The 16,085-nt window shown below is 42.2% G+C and overlaps 1 protein-coding gene and 1 pseudogene across 1 annotated transcript in view; one reads left to right on the top strand and one right to left on the bottom strand.

The window, feature by feature from the left end:
* The window catches only part of TMEM212 (transmembrane protein 212), a 63,484-nt gene that overhangs the window by 18,339 nt on the left and 29,060 nt on the right, over positions 1–16,085 (bottom strand). The window contains exon 2 of the mRNA XM_073626228.1: positions 1,077–1,136. Within this exon, the coding sequence (XP_073482329.1) occupies positions 1,077–1,136 (60 nt within the window). The remainder of the gene's footprint in view (positions 1–1,076; positions 1,137–16,085) is intronic.
* On the top strand, positions 12,786–16,057 carry LOC141140477 (uncharacterized; annotated as a pseudogene).

The raw sequence follows: 16,085 nt of genomic DNA, 5'->3' as shown, positions 1-16,085 counted from the left end.
CCGTGTGTACGGGGCTTAAAGCAGAGTTCCACCCAAAAATGACACCTAGGGATCCCCCCCCCCCCTCCAGTGTCACATTTGTCACCTTTCGGGGGGGAGCAGATGCCTGTTTAATACAGGTATTTGCTCCCACTTACGGCAAAAGTTTTCCGCAGTACCTGCAGCGATCTACGCCATGTCCAGCCAATCCTCTGCTCCCCCACCCCGCTGTCTTCTAGGAGACACACGGGTCCCAGAAGACAACAGGAACCACTCAGAACGCACATGCGCAGCAGGGAACCAGGCTGTGAAGCCGCAAGGCTTCACTTCATGATTCCCTTACTAGCAATGCTGGCGCCTCCACCCGGAGCTGAGGTCGGCTTGGGGTGAGGACATTGTGGGCGCCCTGGACAGGTAAGTGTCCTTATTTGAAAAGTCAGCAGCTGCAGTATTTGTAGCTGCTGACTTTTCCTTTTTTTTTTTTTTTTTTTTTTTTGGCGAAACTCAACTTTAACAGTAGATTCCTTCCAGAACTACAAGTGAGTTAATCCCTGACTAAGCTAAGTATCTAGATTTCCCTAAGCTCTTGCTTGGATATTCACTTTTATGATTTTTTGCTGATTTTGCCAGTAACAAAATTCCTGAACTAGAATGAGAGTGCTCTGTCGCTGTACTGTATCCATGAAGTTGCAGTAATCCCAGCCTAGGTTGCGTAGTCCTAAAACTACAGAACACCTCCCTCTCTTATCACTCCATAACATAGGAGGTGATTTCAGGTGTTCTGTAATCTACAGTACAGAACTGGGCAGAGCTGATAACACTACTTGTGATTTCAGTGTGGCAGAGGGTGGGTGTACAGGAAGTTAGGAGCCCCCTGCACTGTCCTCCTGCTCGTATCCCTTTCCACAGCCCCCTTGTCAAATACTCACCAGTCTGCTCCAATAGCCCTCAGCCTACATCAGATTCCTTTTGAACTCCCTTTAACCCCCTCCAGTGTGGGGGAGGGGGGTGGATTGCACAGGTTAGCTGGCCTATGGGAGAAAATAGTATAAATCTGGCGAGAAATATGAAATCGACATAATATTTTGTTATCTTACCAGTGATCTTTGTGTCCATTCCTGATATGATAAAACAGCAAGGATGCCAACAGAAAAAGCCTATAAAAGAAAATGACTTTAGAAGCTTAGAGTTAATAAAAGCGTATACTTTTCTGCATGTTGAGTAGCATGTTACAGTAAAAAGTAACAACTTTTAAAGATGGATAAAAAAGATAAAAGATAATAAATAACCCATTTGTTGGGTTTTGTTGACTTGCCTAATACATGCCTTTCATTGTATGGCCTTAAAGTGATTGTGAAGTCAGAAGGTTTTTTTATCTTAATGCATTCTAAGCATTAGGATAAAAAGCCTTCTGTGTGCAGCAGCCCCCCTCAGCCCCTCTAATACTTACCTGAGGTCCCTCTCTGTCCAGCAATATCCACGAGTGTCTCAGCCGTCCAAGATTCTTTCTTTTGATTGACTGAGACACAGCAGCGGCGCCATTGGCCAGCGCTGCTGTCAATCAAAGTCAGCTAGCCAATCAGGGGAGGGGGCGGGGCCAGGGCGGGGCTCCATGTCTGAATGGACATAGGGAGCTGTGACTCAACTTGAGTGCCCCCATAGCAAGCTGCTTGCTGTAGAGGCACTCAACAGGAGGGAGGGGCCAGGATCACAGAAGAGGGAAGCGAGAAGAGGAGGATCTGTGCAAATCCACTGCAACAGAGCAGGTACAGTATAACATGCTTATTTTTAAAGGAGAAAAAAAACAACAATTTACAATCACTTTAGTTGCATTATTTTCAATTGTTTCCTCCAATTGTTTTGGTATGTTATTTTGTTGTGCATTATGCAATCAAGAGTCGGAGGTTCTAACTCTTCTCTACTCCATCCTAAAGAAAAAGGGTTTTAGTTACAGTGGTCAATACTCTAAACAGACAACAGAGCCACTAGCTCTCCAGAATAAAAGCATAGGAGTCCCAGTTACATGCTATGGAGAATGCCTTTAAAGAGTAACTCCACTTTTTTTGAGAAAAAAACATTCCCCTCTGGGTGATCTGTGTACATTGCAAAGATTTTAACATACTTTGTTGCAGATTCCTACCTTTTGTTATTCTAAATCCATGTGTGTTTGTCTGTGTCCATGTGGGAAAGTGAATCTATATAATTGAATCTATCATAATTATCAATCAGCTGTAGCACCTGCAGGGTGCTAATGAGGAATATTGATGTGTCTGTATCCCTTTAGATGTGATTTCCTATTGGAAGTGTCTCACCAAAAATGTATCTTAGTGCAGACTTCTGGGAGATTCAGTGAGTAAAATCACACAAGCAGGAAATGATGTTTCTGAGGGGTATTTATTTATTTATTTCAGGTACCTTTATAGCGCCGTCAATTTACACAGCGCTTTACATATACATTGTAAATTCACATCAGTCCCTACCCTCAAGGAGCTTACAATCTAAGGTCCCCAACTCACATTCATACATACTATGGACAATTTAGACAGGATCCAATTAACCTACCAGCATGTCTTTGGAGTGTGGGAGGAAACCGGAGTACCCGGAGGAAACCCACGCAGGCACAGGGAGAACATGCAAACTCCAAGCAGGTAGTATCGTGGTTGGGATTCGAACCAGTGACCCTTCTTACTGCTAGGCGAGAGTGCTACCACTACACCACTGTGCCACCCGTATCTGTATACATTCTGTGTATAGAACTCCTCCAGGTAGCCATGTTGCATTGCATGTCACAGAAAATTACAGAGCTGCAGATTGAAAATGTAAGGTCATTTTTAAAAGCTTTTCATTACAATATGACCTGTGTCACAATTGTATACACTACATTATTTTGTCTTTATTTGCTATTTTTTCCCCCCAAAGTGGAGTTACCCTTTTAGCTTTATGTAGTGTTATGGAACAGTACAATATTCAGGACAGTATCGATGACACTGCTTTCTGGCATTATATATTTTGGACATGTAATTTTTTTTATTTTTTTTTATTTTACATTTAGCTTGGCTTAAAGTAGAACTATTAGCAAAACTGTTTCTTTTTAGGATAGAGTAAGAGAGGGTTATAACCCATGTCAGGTTTTTTTTTTTGCCATCTGTGTACCAGTAGAGATTTACCTTCAATCCCTGTCCCATAGCCAAAACAGAAAAGGAGAGGAAATGCCTGCAAATTAAGGGAATATATTAGGGACCCAAAGGTCACCAGAACTAGAGTCTCCATTGGAAGATTCCCCCTCTTACGGTTTTGTGGACAACCAAAAATGTAGGATTTCTTTTACTTTCACTTTTGATGATAACAGTAAACAGGATAAATAGAGAGGGTGAATCTCCTTAATGGGGGCAATGTAGCAATAAAAACCCTGACAGGTATTCTGCCTTTAGTATAAAGGCTCATACACACGTTCGGATTGTTGGGCAACAAAACCGTGGAATTTTGTCCAAAATGCGTTGGCCCAAACTTGTCTTGCATACACACGGCCACACAATTTTTGGCCAACAATTACGAATGTAGAGACGTACTACATGGTTTTTCAGCTCTTTAGCGCCACTCTTTGGGCTCCTTCTGCTAATTTCGTGTCAGTAGAACTTTGGTGAGTGTTGGTTTGCACTTTTCTTTTCACGTTTTTCATTTAGCGCTTTTCAGTTTGCGCTTTTCATTTCGTGCTTTTAAGTTCATTTCTGAACGGCCGTTCGTCAACCAAACATGTTGCGAATCGGAGTAGATAACGTGTTTTTTATTATTGGCCTTGGAATTATTGCTTTGGCATTATTTTTTGGTTGAATAATGATTTGATTTGGCATATTTTCTATATTTTTGTATGCATAGAATGCACTTTTTGGTTAAGTTCTATTGGCAGATAGCATGTCTAATTTGTTTTATTTTTTTAATGCACAATAAAAAAATTGTAGAGAATAATACTTGGCTATGTGTTTTACTTCAAATGACAATTTGGGAGTTGGCAGTTACATTTTAAAAAATACAATGTAAAATTGACAAGCGACACCAACATAGTTGTATCTTTGATCTTAAAAACTACGGGACAATGGTGTTGTGGTAACTTGCCCCAATAAAATTTAAAAAAGCATAATAATATTATTCTTTATCAGTAGAAAAAAAGCCATTGAAAATTAGTTTGAAACAACTCCATCAGTATCACCAACAAAGCAGATTCATTATTATCCCATTAAAGAAAAAGCGAATGTGCGCTGCATTTCGAGATTTCATAATTTGCCACATCACGAATGTTAATTCTCCATTACGAACGCTAGTTTACAAGAGCGACCGCTTCCAGCTCGTCCTTGCTTCCGAGCATGCGTGTTTGTACTTTAGACTTTTGTCCGACGGACTTGTGTACACACGCTCAGAAAATCCGACAACACACATTTGTCCGGAAAATTTGAAAACCTGCTAGCCAACATTTGGTGGCGGAAAGTCCGACAACAATTGTCCAATGGAGCATACACGCGGTCAGATTTACTGCCAAAAGCCTGTCATCGAAAGTTCGATCATGTGTACAAGGCTTAAGAATATAGTTTTATAGTAAAGTTTGTGAACTTTTCCTGTGAGAGCAAATTCAAACAACATTCTATTAATGATTATTACATGCTACCTTTTTATGTATGTAGCCATATCCTAATGCATTTCTTTCACCTCCTTCAGAACTTCTTGAACTTTCCAAACCACTGATGACAGCAAAACAAGATCCGTGTAGAGAAATAAGAGAATGAATGTGTTTTTTCTCAAGAGCTAGAAAGATTTCATGCAATCTGCAAGATCTCGGTATTGGGAAAAGCCTATTTTTTTTACACAGATCTTGCAGTTTTACCGACAAGAGTTGCTTAGAAGGCCCCGGTCACAAGGTGCAGCTGTGGGGCCCTGGCTAAGTCACCAGTCCCTCTATAGGCCAGGAAGTAGTTATCAGTTAAATATAAGTAATACACATCATTTTTTATTTCACATGGAACTTGCCGATGTTTAGGGGTCTTCTTGCAGGTGTGCATGCACCTGTGCTTTTAAGTGTTGGGGGAAACAGTTTACAAAGACCCTTTAAAACCATAACTCCACATTTCCTGAAATGCTTCCTATATCCCCATTTGTTCCCAAAATATTTTATAAAAAGACTTCAGGAATGTGTTTGGTAGACATTGGCTAGTGTCAGGACAGTATGCTTGCCCTTGAATAGGTATCAAACTGAGAAAGCTTCACAGTTTGGTTTGCAGCTTCTGCCTGCAGTGTATCAGCTGTAGAAAAGTACCAGCCATTTGGGTACTACATAAATGGGAAAACACATGGCTATGCACCACAGAGCTCAATGGGAGCAGTACATCAATGAGACAAGCCAGTAGCAAAAAGCATACATTTCTCCTCCACAAGAAGCATTTATTTTTTAAGTTTTTGGACTGCTAATGCACCCTTTTGAGGGTAAATGATACCGCTAGGAGGAAAGACAGGCAGCAGCAAAATGATAAGTGTAGAATACTTCCTTTAAATCTTTCTATGCTGGGAAAACACATCAGGGAGGCTGTCTGGAGGAGGGTATTACTATTAAAGACTGAAGGTTATACATGTTGCGTTTGTGGCAGGTATATGCAAATATTTCACATGTGTAAATTTACATTTTTTTAAACTTCTAGTTATATTTTATTTATTTTTTACTTCTAAGGCCTTCCCTGCTTTCATGAAGACATGAGCAGAATAGAGAGAGCTATGTACTACCTTTATAAAAACAAGCAATTTTTTCCAGCCACATCTGCTTCTTTATTTTTTTTCCTCGTGAGGCTGTCCCTGTCTTGGTTAAACAAAACGCAGTGGGCAGGGACAGCAAAGCTGTAACTAAAATGCTTACAAGTAATCATATTCATGGCCTACTGAGTGACAGCTGGCTGGAGGTGGCTCAATATGCGCTTGAGGTACTACCTGCCTTGAACGTGTCCTGTCAGAGAGGGCCTTCACCGCAACAGGAGGGATTTTTGACTTTCAAACAATGCAGTTGCTGCAACAAAAAGGCAGCTCTTGAACAGACTGTCAGCAACTGCCTCATGTAATCTAATCACTCAATGGTAAAAGTTATAATCTAAAAAAGAAATAGGTTAGCATAAAGAAAATATTAGGCTCAAATTTACTACAGCCAAAACAGCATTCGTAGGGGTCAGGACCGTCTTTAATATTGACTGGACCTCGGGCAAACATTTTTTGGGCCCCCTCTTCCATGCAATTTCGCTCTCCACATGCTTTGAGACATACAATAAATAGCAGCTAGACTTAAAATCGGTTTACTGAATCAGATCAGGCAGCAATTGCGATTGGTTGCCAGAGGTTACAGTGTATTATTACCGCTCACTGACTGGCTGCTAGAGGTTACAGCACACATTATGGCTCACTGTTTATTTTCTAGAGGTTACAGCACATGGCTTCTGCTTGTTGATTGGTTGCTAGAGCTTACTGTACATCAATACTACTCACTATATGGTTCCTAGAGGTTACTGCATATTCCTACCACTTAATGGTTGGTTGCAAGGGGTTAGTGCACAGCATTACTGCTCACTGATTTTTTTGTAAAAGGTTACAGCACATCATCTCCTCACTGCCTGCACACCATGGACTGGGGTGGTGAGGGGACCCATCAATAGACCGAAAACTCCTAGGACACCTGGGATCAGTGGCAATGCTGGAGTAGGGGGGGGGGTTATGATCAGTGGCAATGCTGGGGGGTTGATGGCATCAGTAACAATGGTTACTGGGGGGATAGGATTAATTAGGAAGCAATACACTGTGCCAAATTCTGAATTTTGTAGAGCAAAGCTGGAGATCTTTGGCAAGTATATAGTGGAGGATTCTACCAATGTAATGGGGAATTTACAATGACCACCAATGTGAGGGGGAGTTTACACAGACCATCAATGTGAGGGGGAATTTGCACGGACCACCATGTAATGGGGGATTTTACGCCACCCATCAATAGGAAAGAGGGATTTCTACACTGACACCAATGTAATTAGAGCATTTACACCAACTACCAGTGTAAGAGGGAATATACAATGACCTCCATGTAAGGGGGAATTTGCACTGACAACCATTGATGAGGAGATTTGTACTCGCACACCAATACTCACAATATACTGTGCCAAATTCTGAATCTTGTAGAGCAAAGCTGGAGATCTATGGCAAGTATATAGTGGAGGATTCTACCAATGTAATGGGGAATTTACAATGACCACCAATGTAAGGTGACACTTCTACACCGACCACCAATGTTAGGGGGAATTTACACTGACCAACAATGTAAAGGGGGATTTACACTGACCAACAGTATAAGGACAATTCTGCACTTACCACCAATGTAAAGGGAAATGTACACTGATCACCAATGTTATGAAGAATTTACACTGACAACCAATGTAATGGGGGATTTTACATCAACAGCCAATAAAGGGGGATTTATACACTGGCCACCAATGTAAGGGGGATTTACACTCACCACTAATTTAAAGGGGGCTTCTACATGGACCACCAATGTAAGGGAGGATTCAAATCTGACCAAAAATGCAAGTTTGGATTTTTGTAACAATTACCAATATAAAGAGGAGTTTCTACACTGGTCACCAATGTAATGGGGATTTACACTGACCACTAATGTAATAGGAGCATTCACAGTAACCACCAATGTAAAGAGGGATATACACTGACCACCAATGTAAGGGGGACCTTCACACTGGTCACTAGTGTGAATGAAAGGATTGTACAGCAAGCCCCAATATGAGAAGGTATACACTGACCACCAATGTAACTGAGACATTTAGCCTGTGTTCACATTTGTGTGTGTTTTGGGAACAGATGCAAAATCACTTTCCTGACACCACAGAAACATGCTGCCCTTTAGCAGATACACAGCAGTGCCATTAATTTGGTAATGATACCCTCATGCATCAGCTGAGATGTGCGTATTGGCATGCACCAAAATTCAGTGTGCTGTGGCACCTGGTTATTTTGAAGAAGGGTTCTACCTCCAATTTGCTTACCTTTGCTGAACAGGCTGATGTTAGGCTTAATGACTATAGTTGTAGGCAGGACTCCTTTACCTCCCCAGTGGGCAGCATTCAGCAGAAGTGATGGTAAATATGACCTCAGGGGGACATGATATACATATGAATGCCACCTCTATTTACATATCAATGCCGCAGTCCGTGACTTTTTACATATTATTGCAGCCGCTATTTACATATCAATGCAGGTTATTTACAAGTAAACACAGGGTCTGCAGGTGAATCATCTGTACATGGAAAAAGGGCAGAGCTGGGCAGCAGCAACAGAACTTTACACTGAGATATTGGAACACAGTACGGGACTAAAACTTCAAGGGATAAGGGAATTTAAATTGGGATAGTTGGCAAGTATGAGGCAGCTGCTTTGGGCCCCACAACAATGATAGGGCCCAGGGCAGCTGCCCCTTTTGCCCTGCTTAAAAAGAAATGATCCTGTAGGGGTTTTACAACAAGAATTAAGATACCACATAGGACGGAACAGTGTACATTGTTCATCAACAGGACAATTTTAAACAGCAATTTTAGTCCACACTTTACTTTAAAAAATCACTACAAGGATTAAGAGACCACAGGGGCAGCAGCAGGACAATTTTAAATGGCAATTCTAGGGCAACTTTTCTAGACACAAAAAGCACAGTCTGGGGCTTTACTACAAGAAACAAACCATTAAGAAAAGATTTGAGTGAGTGGGGGGCAGTTGTGGGAACGTGACTTCTGCTCTCATGTGTCTGGTGCCATGAATATTTTAGACATGGAGGGAGATTTCTTGTACAACAAAATAGAGGATATGTATGTATGCCATGTGGAAGATGATGTGATGTATTGGGGACAGTCATTTAACAGAATCTGAGTTTTTGACAATCAGTAAATCTTTTGCCACAGTTTCCCATTTCATGAGCCCATTGTTTAGAAATGCAAATCTTCACAAGGTTTGAGGTGAAATGATATCAGAAGACAAATGTTAGTATAAATGTAGGTTGCAGCATGTGGTTAAAGATGAACATTGTGCTATAACGTACAGAACATTGACTAAGGAAAGTCATACATTTTAAACAGATCAACTGTTGAACTACCAGATGTCAGAAACCATAAACCAGACCGAGACAGAAGTACAGTAAAATCACACTTGTTTATTAATAAAAATAAAAAGGTAAAATGAGTAAGCGCAGTCAAAGCATAGCCAGAGTTCAGTAACCGGATTGGGTAGTCAGCCAAGCCAGAGTTCAGTAACCAGATCAGTTAATCAGCCAAGCCAGAGTTCAGTAACCCGATCGGGTAATCAGCCCGGCCAGATGTCAGGGATCCAAGCAGGGGAACAGCAAGCAGGATAAGGAGCCAGAAGAGATGTCAGCCAGTCTTTAAACAGGAACGCAGGAGATGGTTTCTTGTGATGTGACCAAGGCGAAGGCAGGAATGAAGTGAGCTGGAGATCTTTAAGTAGGCGGGACTGACGAGCAGATCCACAACAGCTGGTTAACTGGGGAGAGAGATGAGAGCTGGCAATTAGCTCTTCACCATGAGATAGCCCAGGAATTTAACCTGTTCCTCATGGAACTCCCACTTCTCCAGTTTACAATAGAGATTGTTCTCTATTAATTTCTGAAGCACATGACAGACATCTGTGTGGTGGCTCTCCAGGGACTTGGAAAATGAGGATATCATCGAGATAAACCACCACACATAACTGCAACAAATCTCGTAAGGCAACGTTAATAAATTCCTGGAAAACCCCCAGGGTGTTACAAAGGCCAAAAGGTATTACGAGATACTCATAATGGCCTGTTCTGGTATTAAATGCAGTTTTCCACTCGTCACCCTCCTTAACTCTCACGAGATTGTAAGCCCCTTCTGACAGACTCACCCGGGACAGAGGCTTTTGGAGGGGACTGAATGCCAGCCTCTTGCCCACCGATTATGGGCCCTGGCATTTGGGGGAACGGTGCTCTTTGTGAGCTGTATGCCTGGGATCCTGGAGGTGGTGTTACTTTGGATTCAGGTCCATGTCCCTCCAAGACACACAGACTCTGGGAACCCTGTATATTCCATATTATAAATGGTGACTGATTCATACTGTTGGGACTCATACTGTGAAGAGATGCTAATATCATCAACTCCACTCACCTGTCTGATGTCTGCTATAATGTGTTTAATGTAAATGAGTCTAGTCTGGCTTACCACAGTTTCTAAGAGTATTCCGCACATTGTTGTTTGTTCTAATTAACCCTTTGTTGATGTTTATGGTAATGTGTATTAAATAGTCAGTGAGCTAGGAGGCGTAAAGTCTTAAACCCAAAGGTCATGTCTCTGAATCACCTAGTCTGGGTAAATGATTTTAGTAAACTAGCTCATGTTAATTAGATTACAGTTGTATTGTTAGAGTAATATGAGCAGGAGGGGGGAACCTCCTCTTTAACGGTATATAAAGACTTGTAATTTTGGTTCTAATAAATGAGTCCATGTTAGCAGCTAAGCAAGTCTCGCCTTGTTTTGTGCTTGTGAGCGGTTGGAATATCTGATATCTATATTCAGACTGGGAGGAAGTGGTAGACTGACAGAAGCACTCAAGCGGAGTGTGCAACGTTCCGTGACACCCCTCTCAAATCAAGCTTAGTGAAAACCGTTGCTCTCTTGAGGCGGTCAAATAACTCTGTAATCAATGGGATCGGGTAGGCATTCTTAATCGTGAAACGATTGAGACCCCTATAATCAATACAAGGTCTCAGTTCACCGCTCCTCTTCTTCACAAAGAAGAAACCAGCACCAGCAGGAGATGAGGATTTGCCGATGAAACCCAGAGAAAGTGCGTCTGCAACATACTCCTCCATGGCTTTATCCTCCAAGACCGACAAAGGGTAAACCCGGCCACGAGGGGGAGTTGCACAAGGTTGAAGGTCAATTGCGCAATCATACGGCCAGTGTGGAGGCAAACTACCGGCTTGACCTTTGTCAAAGACATCGTTAAAATCATGGTACTCCTCTGACAGGGAGGAGGGTGAAGAGGTACACAGGACCTTGGCTACCTTCCGGAAGCATGTTTCACTGCATTGTGGTGAAGAGGAGAGAACTCAGCATGGAGCCAATCAAAAGAGGGGTTGTACCTCTGTAACCAAGGATAACCAATAACCAGCAAAAACTTAGGAGAGGAAATCACTTGGAATTGGATTATCTCATGGTGAAGAGCCCCTATGGCCATGGACAACGGAACCGTCTCATGAGTCACATGGGCAGGCTGTAGAGGTCTCCCATCAAGAGCCTCAATGGCAAGTGAAGTGTCACACAGCTGCAGTGAAATCAAGGGCTTTGATACAAAGGCAGCATCAATGAACAGGTCTGCAGCCCCTGAGTTGATTAGAGCCTGTATCTCGATAGACGACTTAGCCCAAGAAAGGGTGACCAAAACCAGGGGCTTATCCTTCTGGATAACTGGGGACGACACAACACCAGCTAAGGTCTGTCCATGACAGGACCTCAAGGTTCGTGTGTTTCCAGTATGGGTAGGACAAGACTTCAAAAAGTGTCCTGCCTGGCCACAATAAAGGCACAATCTCTCCCTCCTCCTAAAGGCTCTCTCATCCGCAGAGAGACCCGTGAAGCCCAAGTGCCGACTTCACTGACTGACTCGGTACCAGGAGGCATGGGAGGTGAGGGAGGCATGGGTGGGACTGCAAAGCTCTGAGGCAAACGTACAGGAGGCTTCCGCAAGCGCTCCTTAAAAGAAATTCTTTCTCTGAGTCTGGAGTCAATGAGGATGGCAAACGAGATTAAGCTCTCCAGCTCAGTGGGTATATCTCGGGCTATCTCATCCTTGATGGAATCCGAGAGACCATGAGAAAAAGCAGCCACGAGGGCCTCATTGTTCCAAGCAACCTCTGCTGTCAGAGTACGGAACTCAATGGCGTAGTCGGCAACAGTTCTCGTACTCTGTTTGATGGACATGAGGCACTTGGCAGCAGAAGCGGAGCATGCAGGAACATCAAATACCCCTTTAAAGGAGGCCACAAACTCTGGGTAACTCAAGACAGCAGGTTTTTGCATCTCCCACAGAGGGTTAGCCCAGGCCAAGGCTCTCTCAAAAAGCAAAGATATCACGAAGTGTTAAAAAAGAAAACTGCGCTATTATCTAAAAAGGACCAAGCTGCAACTCAAGGTGTTATATGACGCCAAAACAGAAATAAAACAAGATGAAGCTGCACTAAGGATTGATATTAAAAAAACAAACCATTGGAATTGGGCCAATGCGTTTACAAATAGCGAACGGTGAATGCAAAATAAGAATAAAAGGGCAGATGAAACCCAATGCAAATACTGTGTAAATGTGAGCACAAAATATATATATATAAAAAAATTGAAAAAAAAAAAAAAAAATATATATATATATATATATATATATATATATATATATATATATATATTATATATATATATATATATATATAAAACAATAAAAATGCAAAAACACTGAGTATATATATGGATGGGTTGGTGAAACCCAATCTCAAGGAAATACAGTGATGGCAAAAGGTATGACAAGAAAGTGATTAATAAAAAACATTAGTGACAAAATGTAATAATAGACAAGTGAATCCTGATTGGCAAAAAAAAACAAAACAAAAAAGTGAGTCCATATAGCATGTGATATCTGATGGGAAAAAAAAACAGAAAAAGAAAAAAGATCCAAAATTAGTCCATACACAATATGTGGAAAACTTGATCATGGTGAAAAAATCCAAAACACCACAGAAACCGTGCAGAGAGTAAGAAAGATGCCTCCACCTACATACACACTGCCGCTTAGCAGAACGATATGGTCCCTTATGACAGGGGACCCAGGAGCGCAAGTGGCTTTTAACCCAGCCTGGGGTCTCAATGGCAGGCACAAAACTCCTCAATCCCAGCAACGGTAATCATCATCTCAATACAGCCAGATGGTTGAATCCAAGATATAAGTGGGAGTCATGCTCATTATAAGTATGTAGTCCTGGCAGTTCTACTCTGTTTCGCACGATCCGAGGAGCTGGGAAAAGTTCTGGTGTCATGTTGTGCTGAATAGCTGTACATTCAAGAAAACCAGGAAGTAGTCAGCTCCATGCTGTCTCCGCTTCCGGTTCAAGGTGGACAGCGGGTGCCTGCACAGAGACTGGCGGAGCAGCAGGGACAGCCTGCAACTCCGGTTGTACTGGAGCAGCCACTGTGGGGGATTCCAGGTAGCCATGCAAATCAGGAGCGTTTGTAAAGATATGGCAAACTGATCCAATCTGGGAAAAAATATTACCAACAAGTGGATTGACTGTATCTTCTGAATTCATGGCCTTCGCCTACTGTCAGAAACCATGAACCAGACTGGGACAGAAGTACAGTAAAATCACACTTGTTTATTAATAAAAATAAAAAGGTAAAAAGAGTAAGCGTAGTCAAAGCATAGCCAGAGTTCAGTAACCGGATCGGGTAGTCAGCCAAGCCAGAGTTCAGTAACCAGATCGGGTAATCAGCCAAGCCAGAGTTCAGTAACCAGATTGGGTAATTAGCCAGGACAGAAGTCAGGGATCCAAGTAGAGGAACAGCAAGCAGGATAAGGAGCCACAAGGGATGTCATTCTTTAACCACCTCAATACAGGGCACTTACACCCCCTTCCTGCCCAAGCCATTTTTCAGTTTTCAGCGCTGTCGCACTTTGAATGACAATTGCGCGGTCATGTTACACTGCACCCTAATTACATTTTTATCATTTTTTTCCCCACAAATAGAGCTTTCTTTTGGTGGTATTTGATCACCTTTGCGGTTTTTATTTATTGCGCTATAAACAAAAGAAGAGGGACAATTTTGAAAAAACACAATATTTTTTACTTTTTGCTATAATAAATATCCAATTTTTTTTTTTTTTTTTTAACAAATTTTTTCCTCAGTTTAGGACGATATGTATTCTTCTACATATTTTTGGTAAAAAAAAATTGCGATAAGCGTATATTGATTGGTTTGCGCAAAAGTTATAGCATCTACAAAATAGGGGATAGATTTATAGCATTTTTATTATTTATTTATTTTTTACTAGTAATGGCGGCAATCTGCAATTTTTATTGTGACTGCGATATTGCGGCGGACACATCGGACACTTTTGACACATTTTTGGGACCATTCACATTTATACACGATCAATGCTATAAAATTGCATTGATTACTGTGTAAATGTGACTGACAGGGAAGGGGTTAACACTAGGGGGCGCTCGAGGGGTTAATGTATGACCTAAGGAGGTGATTCTAACTGTGGGGGGAGGGGACTGACTGGGGGAGGTGACCGATCGCTGTCCCTATGTACAAGGGACACGCCATCGGTCTCCTCTCCTCTCTGACAGGACGTGGATCTGTGTTTACATGCACAGATCCACGCTCCTGCTCTGTTACCTGGCAATCGCGGGTGCCCGGCAGACATCGCGGCCGCCGGGCACGTGCACCGGGTCCCGAGCGACGCAGCGGGCGCGCGCCGCCGGCGGCGCACACGCGCCCCCTAGTGGCTCGGGAGGGCGAGGACGTCATATGACGTCCTCCCAGAACAATAGAAGCCTCGTCCCGCCGTCATATGACGGTGGGCGGTGGCTTAGTGGTTAAACAGGAACACAGGAGATGGTTTCTTGTGATGTGACCAAGGCGAAGGCAGGAATGAAGTGAGCTGGAGATCTTTAAGTAGGCGGGACTGACGAGCAGATCCACAACAGCTGGTTAACTGTGGATAGAGATGAGAGCTGGCAATTAGCCGACAGCTGAGCGGCCAGCTCAGAAAAGGAAGGGCTGAGCCAGCCCTGACACCAGAACATTTGCAACTTCTCTGTGTGACACACAAATTTAGAGTTTTGGGCTTCTGCTTCAAATTTTTTTTGATATGGAACAGTATCCATATCAAGATCAGTATCCAGGATGATAACTGACAAATACATTTCTGTGTGTCAAAAAAGGTCTGCATAAATAAAACTATTACCGGCAGTCCCCGGGTTACAAACAACATAAGGTCTGTAGATTTGTTCTTAAGTTGAATTTGTTTGTAAGTCAGAACAGGTACATTTTTTAAGTGTAGCTCCAGCCCAAAAATTAATTTTTATGTTTTTTGGATAGCATAGGGAAGGTTTAACACACCTGTAACATTTGTTTTGCTGTCTGTGCCCCTGTTCAGAAGATTTCACCTCATTTTCTGTCCCTATGACAATTGGATTTTGAAAATTTTGGGTTGTTGTGAAAACAAAGATTGGTGATAAAGCTTTTTCCCATGATAACTCTTACAGAAGGGAATTTCCCTTCCTAGGCGTAAATGTCCTCTCACCTCCTGTTGTCTCCCTCTGTTTGCAAGTAAGAGTCGTTTGTAAGTCGGATGTTTGTAACCCAGGGACCGCCTGTATTGTCCAGGTTTTGCTTGATGTTGATGTCGGAGAAAAAAAGCAGCAAAAAGTGTTTTACTGATAGATGCAAACTGCTGAGCTCTCCAAATGGCTCCAAAAGTTTTTACAACCCATGCAAAAAGCCACTTTTCATGGCCCGTCAGACCTGTAGAGACATCAAACCCATAAACCAAAGTCCTTACCTGTGTTTAACCAATATATCCCTGAACGGAATGTATCTGATCAGCAGGGAATCCATAGAAGGAGCTATTTTCAAGCAGTAAGATTCTTTCCTGAATTAAATAGCTTGAAAAGTGGCCAGAGGAGTTTGAATGAGAATAAGAAGCTGAAGAATGAGAATAGGCAACTAATGTTGAGAATGCTATTAATGCATTTTCATAAGTTGCTCTTGATATGAAGATAGAAAGAGAGCTATCCGCGAAAGCAATTCATGGGCTTAAATTTAGCTTGAAGTCTGCAACAGAAAGCAGATCAAAAATTTTAACAACAAAGATTAACGAATTGAGAATTCTTAGGTGTGATAATGAATGCATAAGTGTGGCTGATGACCTTCTAAAGGCCGTAAAGGTTGTCAGTGAGAAACAGCTCTCTGCTCAATGACTTTAAATAGTCTAGGAAGATAACTGCA

The sequence above is a fragment of the Aquarana catesbeiana genome, linkage group LG04 (genome assembly GCF_042186555.1).
Source record: "Aquarana catesbeiana isolate 2022-GZ linkage group LG04, ASM4218655v1, whole genome shotgun sequence".
NCBI lineage: Eukaryota > Metazoa > Chordata > Amphibia > Anura > Ranidae > Aquarana > Aquarana catesbeiana.
Note: the sequence above shows the minus strand (reverse complement) of the source record. Positions and strands in the feature narration are given on the sequence as shown.